Source organism: Eurytemora carolleeae, unplaced genomic scaffold (assembly GCF_000591075.1).
Source record: "Eurytemora carolleeae unplaced genomic scaffold, Eaff_2.0 scaffold76, whole genome shotgun sequence".
NCBI classification, from domain to species: Eukaryota; Metazoa; Arthropoda; class Copepoda; order Calanoida; family Temoridae; genus Eurytemora; species Eurytemora carolleeae.
Window position 1 is genome coordinate 463,960 of NW_019396128.1, and position 13,536 is coordinate 477,495.

Here is a 13,536-nt window from a genome sequence, read left to right on the forward strand (position 1 = left end):
GGTCTGTGTGAGCTTGCAATTCGTTTAGTTTCCGTTACGATACGTTGATTCATTCATATAGAACACTATCATATTATTCTATTCTATTCTATTCTATCACATTATATTTTATTATTAAAAGTTCTCATGAAACTTTGAACAAGGTTGAAATTTATGAATAAAACCCATTTGCTATAATTGGTTTGCATAACAATAAACCTTGGACTAAAATTTGAACGATTTTTCTACGAAAAGAATTTAATCTTTGCCATAAACTCAATTATTACAATCCCTATATCTTTGCAACGTTTGATATTTTAAACCTTGGATTATTTAAACTTTATCAATTCCTATTTTAAAAGGTCGACAACATTGGAATGCAAAGATATGGGGATTTGAAAATTAGGGGTTGTAGCAAAGAATCAATTTCTGTTGTTTAAGAAAATTTTTAATGCAATTCTGAACAATTCTTTACCAAATTATGAGTTGATAATCAATTTAAAAAAAATATTACAAAAACAATAAAATAAAAATTGAATTCTGTAAATATATATTTATGTGCGTTTATACGATCTAAAGATTTAATTTGTTTTACAAGCCTATTAGAATATAAATATGATTCATAATAATTTATAATACTAGGCTTTTAGGCGCTTCGCGCCCATCTTCTATTTAAATTGTTAACATGTTCTTTTTGTTTACATTTAAAGACAAAGAAGAAAAAAATTTCGCGGATTTAAAAAAAAATTCTATTCAAGAACTTAATTTTTTTTACAAAATTAAAAGCCTTTAAACACATTTTTTTCAAAATTTGTATCATTCGTAAACCTTCCCTGTGGTCACGTGATATCCCACAAAAAAATTGGGCCCGATCGGTTCAGTGGTTTTGACGTTTATTGGATACAAACAAACAGACAGACACCAAAACATACAGACAGACAAGCCAAATTTATATATAGATTATGATATGCATTTTGATTGATAAAATTGTTTATAGGTTTTCCACTTTTAGCATGCTGTGGGAAATTTTAGCCCCCCATGGCCTCATTTTTTTTTAATTTTAAAAGCAAAACCAGAAAAGATTCTAATTGTCAAAGAAATTGAACACTTATTTTCAACCCCTACATCTTTGCAACCTGATAGTTAAATCCTTTGATATTAAACCTTTTTAGTATTTCGTCTAGTAAGAGTTATAAATTGAAATATATAAGGTCTACAACATCAGGTTGCAAAGATATAGTGAAAAGTTAGTGATTATCGTCTAGATCTAGATGGTCCTCTACCCTCCTCCTCAGCTAGCTGTCGAGCTCTCAACTTCTTCTCCACATCCTCTCTCATACCAAACCCGGCCAGATCATCCCGACGACGCGATCCATCTCCTTCATGTCTCCTCCGGGATCGATTATCCTCTTCTCCGCTCCTCCGAGATCGATTTTCCTCATCTTGCCTCCGATATGACTCCTCCGACTCATAATCCTCCATGTCATCGTCAACTTTTTGCATCTGAAGAGACCTAGGACGTTCTAATTTGTCTCCGTTCTCCCTTTTCCTTCTCCTTCTCTCATCAGGGTTTTCTTGCATTTTCTAAAAATACATTTTTTAAACAGAAAATATTGATGAAGTAAGCTGAGGCCTAAAGCTGAGACTATAAGCGTGATAAGTAACCCTCCTTTCAATGTCCGATTCACGGATGTACCATTAAAAGCTCAGCCCGATGAAGTGTGTCGAATTATATATAATTGTTATTATAAATCTTAAAATTGTATATTTTCAATAGTTGTTTTTCTTTAAAAGTGAATTGCGCATTTCTATTGCAGGAACAAATAAAGATTTCAAGGGTTTCGTTGTTGTTCGGGGTTTCTCGAGAATTTGCGATATTTAATTTTTACCAATTTCTAACTTAATTTTTTAATACTATTTTACCGTTTTCTAAAACCTCTTTTGTCCAATGTTTAACCAGTTTTATCCAGTTTTTTTTTCGAAACGTTGTTTAACTTATTCGTCTAGTCATTGTTTGATAAGTGAAATATATAATGGAGTGGTTTCCAGATAACAGTAAACTGATTGTTGTCTCCATTTTTCTTTTAGTTTTTAAATATCAGAACGGAATTTTTTATTTGTAACTGTTAAATATTCAGTGACCATATTTAATGAATAGAGAGAAGTAGCTGAACCACGCATACGTAGTTCAACCTCTTTATTTTAAGCTGAAGAGAATCAGTTGAACCACGTCTACGCGGTTCAACCATTTCTCACTTTTCATTAAATCTGGTCTCATGGCACTTAGTTTCAATTTACCAAGTTAATAGTTCCAATTCTAGCATAGTTCATTTATAAGGTTGGTTACTATGGATGTGCTCCAATGTGCAGAAAATGTCGTCTCGTTAGCATAGATAGATAAAATCCGCATATGACGTCACTGATTATAGAGGCGAGCATGAACCAGCCTTATTAAAGAACCTTGAATTCTTGTTATAAGAAAAAACGAAAACGGCAATAATTTTCTGATTTTCACTCTTTATTTCAAGTTCTTTAATGTGTTACCTTAACTTTCTTCATGTAGTCTTTATCATCAAAGATTTTAATTCTAAAGTAAAAAAATAGATCAAAAATTTACAGTAAAAGTAAAAAGTAATCTTATTTTTAAAATTCGGTGATGGTGATGGACCAAAGCTCTGTAGAGTAAAAAAAGTAGATGTTAGTTCCACATTCGTTGAAAATATATTTCGGTCTAGGTTGACCCTCGTCAGTTCTTGAGATTGTTTCTGTCACAAAGATTAAAATTTTGTTTTTGTTAAATTCATTATAAAATGTAAATTTCCAAACCACCCACGAAACCTTATTTTGAAAGAAAATTTTAAAAAGATTTTTAAAATTATTTTAACAACGTTTGTTTTATAGACTGATACTTAACTAGAGTATCATCATATTGTATGAGAAAGTCAGTTCAATTTGCTAGGTTAAAAGAATGAAAAATTTGCTTGATTGGTTCTATCTATTTTTAATGTGATTTTACACTTAAAATTAGGACTAATATTGTCAGAAAATGGAAATATTGATTAATTTTTCAAATCCTTTGAAAATTATAACGAAAAAAATCGCCTTTTACTTAAGAAGGATTTAAAAGCATTCATCATTTTTGTTTTGGTCATAAAAACTTTAAGACTCGTACTTGCAAAATCAAAAAATTGTTTTTTTGGGAGCAAAACTTGGATGGCTGCTAAATAAGCGACAACAAATCGCTTATTGGCAACAAAAGATCGTTTATTTGGCAGCCACACAATTGTTGCTGCCAAATAAGCAATTTTTTTAAATTTTGTAATTTTAGAGTGTATGAAAAGTTGTTTCCAGTAAGTAAAAGTAACCTTGTGACAATAAGATTTTTTTTTAAATTATCAACACAAAGCCAAAAATTGTACATTTATACCTTTAATTTTTTTAATGGGTCAGCGCAAACAGTTTGAGAAATCATCAATCACTTAGGGAGGTAGATTTTTTTTATTCAGTGCTTCAAGACGGATCTTTTGGTACCCGTACGGAAATATTTAAATAAATTATATTAATGTTTACACTAGTAAATTAATATTTACAGAAACGCTGAATGAATTTGAAAGTAAGAAAAAATAATTTCAGTTTTGTTTTATTTTTTAGAATAAAAACATTTTAAGACCCGTGCTGAAAGGATCTGAACAATTTTGTCAAAAAAGTGCCAATTGGTCCCACCCGGCCCTTTGTAAAAGTCAAAAGCGTAACAATTGACAATTAGTTCCACACTATTAGTAATATTTCAGTGTGTATCTACAAAACGAAATGCGCTTTTGCCACAAACTCAAATTTTCAAATCTTTGAAACCTGAGGGTGTAAAACAACTGAAGAACCGGTTCTGTTCTTTATCTAAGGTTATATATAGTAACAATCAGAGTTTATGACAAAGACTCAATTCATTCACATTTTTGCCAATATTTTCAGTTAGATTGTTTTCTCTAGGAATTAAGATAAGAACTAAAAATATTGGATGGAAATAGAAATATTGACAAAATTAATTTAAAAAAATATGAAAGTTGCTGAAAATCAAAAATAATCAAAATGGTGGAGTGAAACAAATTTAGGCTTTAACATGGATTTAGAACCAACATGCAATGTTAATGTGTTTTTAATAATGAGGTTTTCATAATGTTCGTAAAATATGCATATGCAACAATTTCAGAAATTAACTTTTCCCATAAATTACAATTCCCAGAAACCTTATAAGTTTTTATTTGTTTTTCATAAAATGGTTTGACATTAAAAAGCTGAACCTTGTTAAAATTAAATTATTAAATGAAGGTTACCTTCCACCTTGAGGTTTATAGTTTCTGTTACCCCGGGACTCAACCTTGGATTTTACGTTCTCAAAATCTGGAGCGGGGGCCCGCCCCACCTCTGGATTACGACGTCGTGTATTATTGTCCTCTGAGCGAGGCCGCCGACGTCGTCTTCTTCGAGGGGATTCATGTTTTGGAGATTCCGGTGTAGAAACCAATTCAGCGGTATCTGCGCGTGATGATATACCAGAATCATAAACTCTTGCACGTTCCGCTTCCAACTCAAGTTTCTCCTCCTCAAGCTTAGCATGCTCTTCCTGAACCCTTTTCTTCTCTGCGTCAAGTTCTCTTTGTATCCTTTTCTGTTTTTCTTCCAGAAGAAGATTTTCTGCAGCAACTCTTTTCTTGAATTCATCGTCACGCTGATGCTGAAGTTCGATGTTCAATCTTTGCTGATCTTCCCATACATTAATCTTTGCTTCCTTCTTCCCAATCTTTTCTTCCCTTTTCAACAAAGCCTCTTCACGTTTTTTGAACTCTTCCTCTTTCTTTTTTCTTTCCTCTTCAAACTTATCTCTTTCCTCAATCTTTTTGCTTTTCTCTTCATCATGAGATTCTTCTTTTTCATTAACAGCTTCCTCCTCTTTCTTCTCCTCTTCAATATTTTCTTCTTCTTTAACCTCTTCTGGCTTCTCTTCTTCCTTCTTTTCTTCTTCTGGTGAATCTTCTTCCTTTTTCTCCTCCTCTGGGGTTTCGTCTTTTTTCTTATCTTCTTTCACTTCTTCATGTTTATCTTCTTCCTTTTTCTCCTCCTCTGGGGTTTCCTCTTTTTTCTCATCTTCTTTACTTTCCTCCTCCTTTTTCTCTTCCTCCTCTTTTGCTTCTCCAGCCTTTTCTGCTGTTTCTTCGGTTACTCCCAAATCCGTCTTTAAACTTTTCACTTTTTCTTTAACAGCTTCATCATCCGGATGTTTCTCCAGGTATTTAGTGAAGTCCTCCAGGGCCTCTTGTTTCTTTTCTTGCTTCTCCCTTGCAATACCTCGTATGCAATAAGCTTTGTCATATTCAGCGTTCTTTTCCAAGGCCTTGGTGCAATCAGATTCAGCTAGATCAAAGCTCTCCTTCTTAATATAAACAATAGCTCTATTTGTCCATTGAATATGATTATCTTCAAGGGCTTCAACAGCTCCTGTAAAGGATTTCAATGCATTGACAAACTTTTCATTTTTAAATGATTTAGTGCCTTTCTCCACAAGATCATGTTGAACTTTCTTTGGGTCATCATCGGCTAATCCTAAAATTAAAAATTAAACTTTTCTATTGAAACTATCAACTTTAAATTATTACTAGAAAAAAAATTCAAAAAGTTGACAATACCTGCTTGGTCATAAAGAACTGTCTCATCTATCTCCAAGTCCATGTTCTTTGCATTATTTTTTACAATAGTTTAAAATCTGCAACAAAAAATTGTGTGACATTGCAACATCAGTTGATTTTTCTCCTCCCAAAAAATAAAAATAAAATAAAATCATTTTTAATGTGTGTAATCAGTAAAGTATGGTAATTTCTATTGCTCTCAATTGAAATAAGCATAGAAGTTGTCTCTAAAGACGCTTTTTAGGGTGCTGGGGCACTCACCATTCTTCAATTTTTAAAATTTTGGACATTTTTAAAATCTATGGAACGCTTCTGATTGATTAACGTCAATGAGAGGTATGTAGCACAAAAATTAATTTACTTTAACAGATTACAATCAAACTAAAATGATTAAGAATATTCACATAATGATAATTATAATGATATTTGACTTAAAGCTGGATGGGTCACATGGTGAAATTTGCGCCCAAAAGGAATTGAGTCTTTGCAACAAACTCTGATTTTCTAGTCCTTGTGTTGTTCCAACCAAATGTCGTAGACCTTAGATATTTCAAACTATGAATTATGTTAGCTTAACTGATCTAAGTTTGAAACATCAAATGTGTACAACATCGGATCGCTAAGATATTGGAATTCGAAAATTTAAGTTTATGGCAAAAACTCAATTCCTTTGCTATCCTTTTAGAATAACTGCGACTTTTTAAGATTTGTTTAAATGATTTGTATTTTTTTCAGACCCTAATGAAATTCCTTAAAACGGTAAAATTCAAATAATAAACTGTTCGTACTTATTAATGTGTGTGCTACATACCTCAAATTGATATGAACCGATTGGTAATGATTTCAAAATTGATCTCAAAATTTCAAAATTGAACCATAGCGCTGGGTAATTGCTCCAGCACCCTAAAGACCGTTTTCTTAGAGCCACCCTGCACACCAGTACTTTAAAACCTATGTTTGAGATGTAATTTGTCTAATATTTTTTATAGTTTTCACTTTTTAGGCTCTCTTAAAAGTGGCTTGCGGATTTAAGCGTAGAGACAAACAAGGAAATGGACATAATTTGTTTGTTTCAAGAAAGAAAAAAGACAAAATCATCCTCATTAAATATGGATAATATGTTGGTTATATTAACACAAAGGAATTGAGTCTTTGCCACAATTACTCTGATTTTCTAATCCCTATATCATTGCAACCCAATATCGTAGACCTTAAATATTTTAAACTATGAATTCTGTTAGATAAAATAATTAAAGTTTGAAATATAAAAGGTTTATACCACAAGGTTGCAAAAATATAAAGATAGATTTTTTAAAAATCTGAGTTTGTTGCAAAGACTCAATTCCTTTGACCTTACAAGAATGTAGACTAAGTCCAACTGACCGAGGTTTGGTAAAATCTTTGAATAATTAATCTGGTGAACTACAGAACTGGGGCCGGGGGAAACCATAACTACCAAAGGGCAGGACTGGACTTATATATATATATATCAATTCGAATACCCAGACTCAGGATTCAAGCTAGAATTTATATGCAAAAAAACTTTATATTTATTTTTAGAAAAGTTCGATCAAAGGAACTGAGTCTTTGCCAAAATCTCAAATTGTCTAATCTCTATATTTGTGCAACCCGATCGTGAAAACCTTTGATATTTTAAACGTTGATATGATCTAACAGAAATTTGAAATATCTAAGGTCTACAGCATTGGGTAAAAAAATCAGAGTTTGTGGCAAAAACGCAATTCTTCTCTTTAAGTATAATTTATCCTAATAGAAATTCAAAACATTTCTGTTCTTCTCTAAAGATCTTTACAAGCTATGATTGAAAGCATACAAGATTTAAATTTTACTTTTGTTTAAGAGATTGAAATAAGTTATTTTTTTTAGCTCAGTCTGCAGCTACATGGAAAAATGAATTTTAAATAAAACCAAATAAAATCTATCGGATCGTAAATGAAATAGAGACGGATTAAACGAAGTTTCTTGGACCCTGAACGCTCATGAAAATATGGAAACTTTTTATATTTAAAAGCTCCTCTATAGTGTTCAGATAATATTTAAGTCGATTTACATATTGTTCTATTAAAAGTTCTCAAGGAGAACGGAGCTTGAAGACGACATTTACTCTAATAATCCTTATGCTTACAACAAGTCAAATAAAAATAGAATTTAAGAACGATTTAGATCTTATTAACTCTTCGACTTTTTGATTATTTGATTTTAGATTGGCACAATTTAAAAAATCTTTGTAAAACTTTTAAAAAAAAACACTGATCAATACATCCTTTAAATATATTGGTTACCATTCCATACATATTCCACAAATCCACCACAGACATTTTTGAAATCTTATTTTAATATTTAGACAGTTATAGTCTGACTAAGAAGTTATATAGCCTAGTACTTAAGCTGGAGGGGACACCAGAATTCGGTCCCCTAGAAGACCTAGAATGAATTGATTAAATCAAAGCTTTTCAGCCTTACAATCAAAACAGAAGATGGGCGCTTAGGGCACTAAAAGCCTAGTATAGTATCTAATAAAAAGTGCTGCAATGTTCAAGAAGATTCCATAATTTAATTCTCGTGAAAATGAAATTTGGGTGTTTTTGGTTCCAAATCCATCGATGAGTTTTCGTGTAAATTGGATTGAGGGACCAATAGGAAGGCTTACAGTATCTCCGGTAACAGAATAACATTTCTCCTTATCGCTGTTAGGGTCGCCACATTGGTGTTTTCTTTCCTTTTGTGTTTTTAGTCCTCTTGGGTGAGTTTATTTACCAATGTTTTTACTTTTTAGACAAGGATTTTTAGGTGTTTTTCTTCTTATCTTTATTTTTTTTATCAGAAAAAAAATTCATGAATCACATGATGAACAATCGTGTGATATAAATTCTAGATGTAAGACGTAATATAAGTTTTTTTCGGAGTTTTTTTCTATCTAGTTGGTATTCTTTTATTCCAGGTGATTGGCAACGATCGGCAACCCATCTGAGCCTGGCAACTCTGGTCTGTGGTCTCTGTACTGGAGTCTACTCTAGTGAGTCTTTTTCTGGTGTGGTGTCTCTGCATGGTGGGGTTTCCATTCGCAAAACTTTTGCGCAATTTTTGCGGAACGAAACGCAAAATTTTTCATTTGAAAAAGTCATTTCGCGCAAAATTTCCCTATTCCGCTTTTGCCAAACTTTAGTTTTGCGCAATTCCGCAACTAGAGTTTTGCGCAATTCCGAAATTTCGTAAAAATCAAACGGTTAGTGACGGTGTGTGTTTCTTAGAGTTCAATTCTGGAAAAATCCTTTTTTGGAATGTCTTCCTACATGGTCACTTTTACATAATTGGCCAATGACAGTTAAGAAGAGTTCAAATCTCACGGGCGCGCACCTTATTCACTTCAAAAAATTACATAACAGGATTAAAATATTGCCAAGTTTCACACTCTCTAATTTCTATTTTATCAATTTTGGTCCCTTAATTTAAACTTTTTGTAACTGGAAGTATAACCAATTGAGTGAAGTATAATCGTTATCATACTCATATGTTTATATTTTTTAATGTATGGAATAAATCTTAGAATATCAATTTTTGACAATTTGCCTATAAAGTTACATTTTGCGCAACTTTCGCAAAAAATATTTCCGGTTTTGCGCAAATTGCGCAAAAAAAGTAGCGCAAAACCGCGCAAAATTCATTGCGTTTAATGCGCAAAAATAGCGCAAAAGCTCGCAAAAAAAAAATTTGCGCGAAAATAGCGCAAATTTTTCGCAAAAGATTTAGCCATTTCGTGGAAACCCTATCTCTGAAGTCTGACTCATTGTGCGGTGTCAGTGACCGATTGAAACGGATGGGGTATGGTCTGAGAGCTCAGATTACAAAATTTGAATTAATCACATTACATATACAATGCACTTTGCAGTTCAGTTCAGTGAGACGGTTAGTGCGCTTCAGGCTTTTTACTTTGAATTCGGCCTAAAAATGCCAGAGTTAGTGAATGCTCTCAATCATATAAGCCTATAAAAATTCATAATCATGCTTTTTCTAGGGTATACATATATCATGTAATGAAGTATAACGTCTTGATAGAGTTAAATAAAAGGTAATTTCCTAGAGAATTTGCTTTTTGGATCCAATGGGACCCGCCTCCATCTCCATTTTATCAATTTTGTACACATATAGAGCTAATATATATGTTACGCATGGTCAAAGTTGGCAATGCATGCCCGTAGCGCCCCTTGCCCGTCCTAGCCGCGACGTTCGGCCCCTATTTGTCTATCGGTCCAGAATTGTCTTAACCTTTAACCTATGAAACCTATTCCTTGAAATAATACTACTCAGTAAATATTTAATTTTGTTGAAAATATTGTCATGTATACTAAGTTTAATAGTTATTCTGATGCATCAATACATAGATTTTTATATTAATTTTTAATTTGACGTAATTAATTTTTCAATCTGAAATGATTTCTTTTTCAGATTAAATTATAGAAAATTAATAGAAATGGTTACATAGAAAACTTTTAAGCCAAAAATGAACCTTACTGAGAAGGAAGAGAAGGAGGAGAAGGGGAAAGAAAGGGTGATGAAAGATGATTCCCTAATAAGTTCAGGTAATCACAAATAATGGGTTTTAGGAGTGACCTGTAATTCCTACTTTGGGGGTGGATTAGTTGGATTCGTTTTCAGAGTTAGTTTTTTTTAATTATTAAATAACGACGACATAAAATGTAAAAAGTTCTTAATTAAAATACAGACGTCATGTATAGGAACATGTTGAGACAAAGATTTCGCATATTTTCGCGAATTATTATTGAAAAGACGACATTTGACGAATCTGAAGAAATCTGCGAATAAATTCAAAGAAGATAAGAAATTCAATTTAATAATGAAAACGAAATTATCGATTTTAGCATTGATTAATTGACAAATTTCTTTTAAGAAATATGTTCCTAACCATCTGATTAGATTACTGTATAATTTTTACTTTATTTTTCGTTGTCGTTATTTAATAATTTCAAAAAACCAATTCTGAAAACGTATCCACCCCCAAAGTAGGAGTTTTGAACGTCGAATTTGAGCTGAAACTCAGGATTTACAGATCTTTAAAAAGTTTTATATGTCTCAAATGATTCAGAAAAAAGTTTTCCACAACACTGCATACTCGGTTCAACTAATATCTTCCAAATAATTAATTTTCCTAGCATTATCAAGGTTTAAAATTTACCTTTGTAAATAGGCGATGCCGTTCTATAAACGGAAAGTCGCTTGAAATAAAAACAGTGCCACAAAAAGTATTATCCTTCTAAAATGGACGATCCATCAGGATTTTAAGATTTAATTTGTGCTACATGGCTGAAAGTGAGTAATTTAAAGGTAGCGTTTATAGGTAGTGCAAAGAATACGGTTAAGAACCAAAGGAATTGAGTCTTTGCTACAAACTCTGATTTTCTAATCACTATATCTTTGGAACCAAATGTTGCAGACCTTAGATATTTCAAACTATGAATTCTGTTAGATCAAATAATCCGAGTTTGAAATACCAAAGGTTTTCAACATCGAGTTATAAAGATATTGAGGTTTAAATATTTGATTTTGTTCCAAAGACTCAATTCCTTTTTGAGCAAATGTATAGGCTAAGAGCCAAAGACATACACACATTTACACCGTATATAGGTCTTAAATGAATCTTAAAAAATGTCTCTACAATATAGCATACTCATTACTCACTATTCAGCTCAAATATACCTGTCTAGTCAGTCAGCTCATTTAACCTTATAGTTACAGATTTCATGAAATCAAAAGCTTTAGGTTTTACAATATTAATAGCTACAGGTTTCAATATATCAATAGTTACAGGTTTCATAATATTAATATTTATAATTTCATAATATTAATATTTAAAGGTTTCATGATATTAATAGATATAAATTTCATAATATTAATAGTTACAGGTTTCATAATATCAATAGTTGTAGGCTTCATAATATTGATAGTTACAGGTTTTATAATATTAATAGTTTAAGCTTTCATAATTTCAATAGCTACATTATAATATTAATAGTTACAGGTTTCATAATATCAATATTTTAAGGTTTCATAATATTAATTGATACAGATTTAATTATACTAATAGTTACAGGTTTCATAATATCAATAGTTGTAGGCTTCATAATATTGATAGTTACAGGTTTTATAATATTAATAGATATAAATTTCATAACATTAATAGCTACAGGTTTCATAATATCAATAGTTGTAGGCTTCATAATATTGATAGTTACAGGTTTCATAATATTAATAGTTTAAGCTTTCATAATATCAATAGTTAAATTATAATATTAATAGTTACAGGTTTCGTAATATCAATAGTTGTAGGTTTCATAATATTGATAGTTACAGGTTTCATAATATTAATATTTTAAGGTTTCATAATATTAATTGATACAGATTTCATTATATTAATAGTTACAGGTTTCATAGTATCAATAGTAACAGGTTTAGTTTTTTTGTTACTATTCTTGAACTTATTGAACGTCATGTCCCAATTTTGATTTGTAATTTATTTGATCATTTAGAAGGAACTGCAGAAGAACGTGGCGACAAGAAAGACGAGCTCTCTGAAGGAATAGAAGAAAATTGTAGAAAAGATGAAGAGAAAAAAGAAGAAATCATTTCGAAACTGAAGAATACACCTAGAAAAAAGTCCCCACCAGGTCACAGAGCTTAAATCTAAACTTTTCATTTAAGCCTGGCGTTGCCTGGGAAACTTTTAGTTTATCTCACCCCCAGGCCGTACCTGATACCCACGGGGTTTCTTAAAAATATTCTAGCAAATTTTGGTCCAGCCGTTTTGTCAGCTTTAGCCAAGGTTGTAATGCAAAGAAATTTATTTCAGAGGTGTACGTATCTTTTGAACTGCAGTGTACTGTCTCTGGGCGGTAATGTAAACACAAGACGGATGTCGAAGCCTGACATGGGATCCATCTTTCACATAAAAAATCAATGAACTATTCTGGTCACTATTATGTGAATTACCAAAATTATCAAAGTTTAATGCTTTTAACCTGAGAACTGGTTTTAATATGTACGCAGAGTGTACGCAACAGCAATTAACTTTCCTTGCACTACAACCTTGGCTATAGCTAACAAATATATCGTTATAAGCGAAGATATTTCAGTTTTTAACTTCACATTTTTATTAAAAAAGAATTATACTAAACGAAGATAAGCGAAGATATATAGATGTGTCTATAACTACAAGGATTAGACTTGAAAAAGAATGATAAAAGAATCTTTGACTTGTATTCAAGTGACTCCATTCAAAGAATGGGAGGTCCGATTCTCAACAGTACCCTTCAAATTCGTGTTTGTTTAAATACTTGCAAGCCAATAGAACGACTATAGTCTATATATTTTAAAACTTCTTAATCAGTTAAATGTTGATTTAGTATTAGTATTAATGTGGCACTCCCTTCTTTACTAGAGAGTCTCTAAGTCTTATGCTTTTTTATTTTTGGGAAAGAAAAATTTTGAATTTTCTCTTTCGTTTCTTTTTGCAACACCAACAGTTTTAAATATGTTTTATGAAACGGTGGGTTGTATTTTTTCAATTGCACTTTTTCAGGACGAATTGTGGAAGGAAGGGTTGTAACGATAACACAGGACCGAGAAGCTCAAGTTATATATTTTATCCGAGAACAAGGAGCTCATGGTGTTGGAGGAGAGGATATATTCCTTCATAGTTCCAGGATTCAAGGACATCTACCTCTACACTCTAGGTACACCCTCTCNTATTGAAGCACAGTAGGTTAGGATATTTGAAAGTAAGAGAGACAGTTAGTTATACTGAAGCACAGTGGGCTGAGATACTTGAAACTCCAGGTTA

The 13,536-nt window shown here is 31.8% G+C and overlaps 2 protein-coding genes across 2 annotated transcripts; one reads left to right on the top strand and one right to left on the bottom strand.

Annotated features, from left to right (window-relative positions):
* Positions 1-895: 895 nt before the first annotated feature.
* On the bottom strand, positions 896-5,737 carry LOC111695795 (golgin subfamily A member 6-like protein 22). The gene is made up of 4 exons (XM_023465235.1): positions 5,661-5,737; positions 4,311-5,577; positions 2,524-2,566; positions 896-1,563 (listed from the first exon to the last, which is right to left on the bottom strand). The coding sequence occupies exons 1-4, from the start codon at positions 5,701-5,703 to the stop codon at positions 1,234-1,236; spliced, it is 1,683 nt and encodes a 560-aa protein (XP_023321003.1). The 5' UTR covers positions 5,704-5,737; the 3' UTR covers positions 896-1,233.
* Positions 5,738-10,131: 4,394 nt separating this feature from the next.
* Positions 10,132-13,448, top strand: LOC111695792 (uncharacterized). Its single transcript, XM_023465233.1, has 3 exons — positions 10,132-10,261; positions 12,227-12,364; positions 13,276-13,448. The coding sequence occupies exons 1-3, from the start codon at positions 10,183-10,185 to the stop codon at positions 13,446-13,448; spliced, it is 390 nt and encodes a 129-aa protein (XP_023321001.1). The 5' UTR covers positions 10,132-10,182.
* The last annotated feature ends 88 nt before the right edge of the window (positions 13,449-13,536 follow it).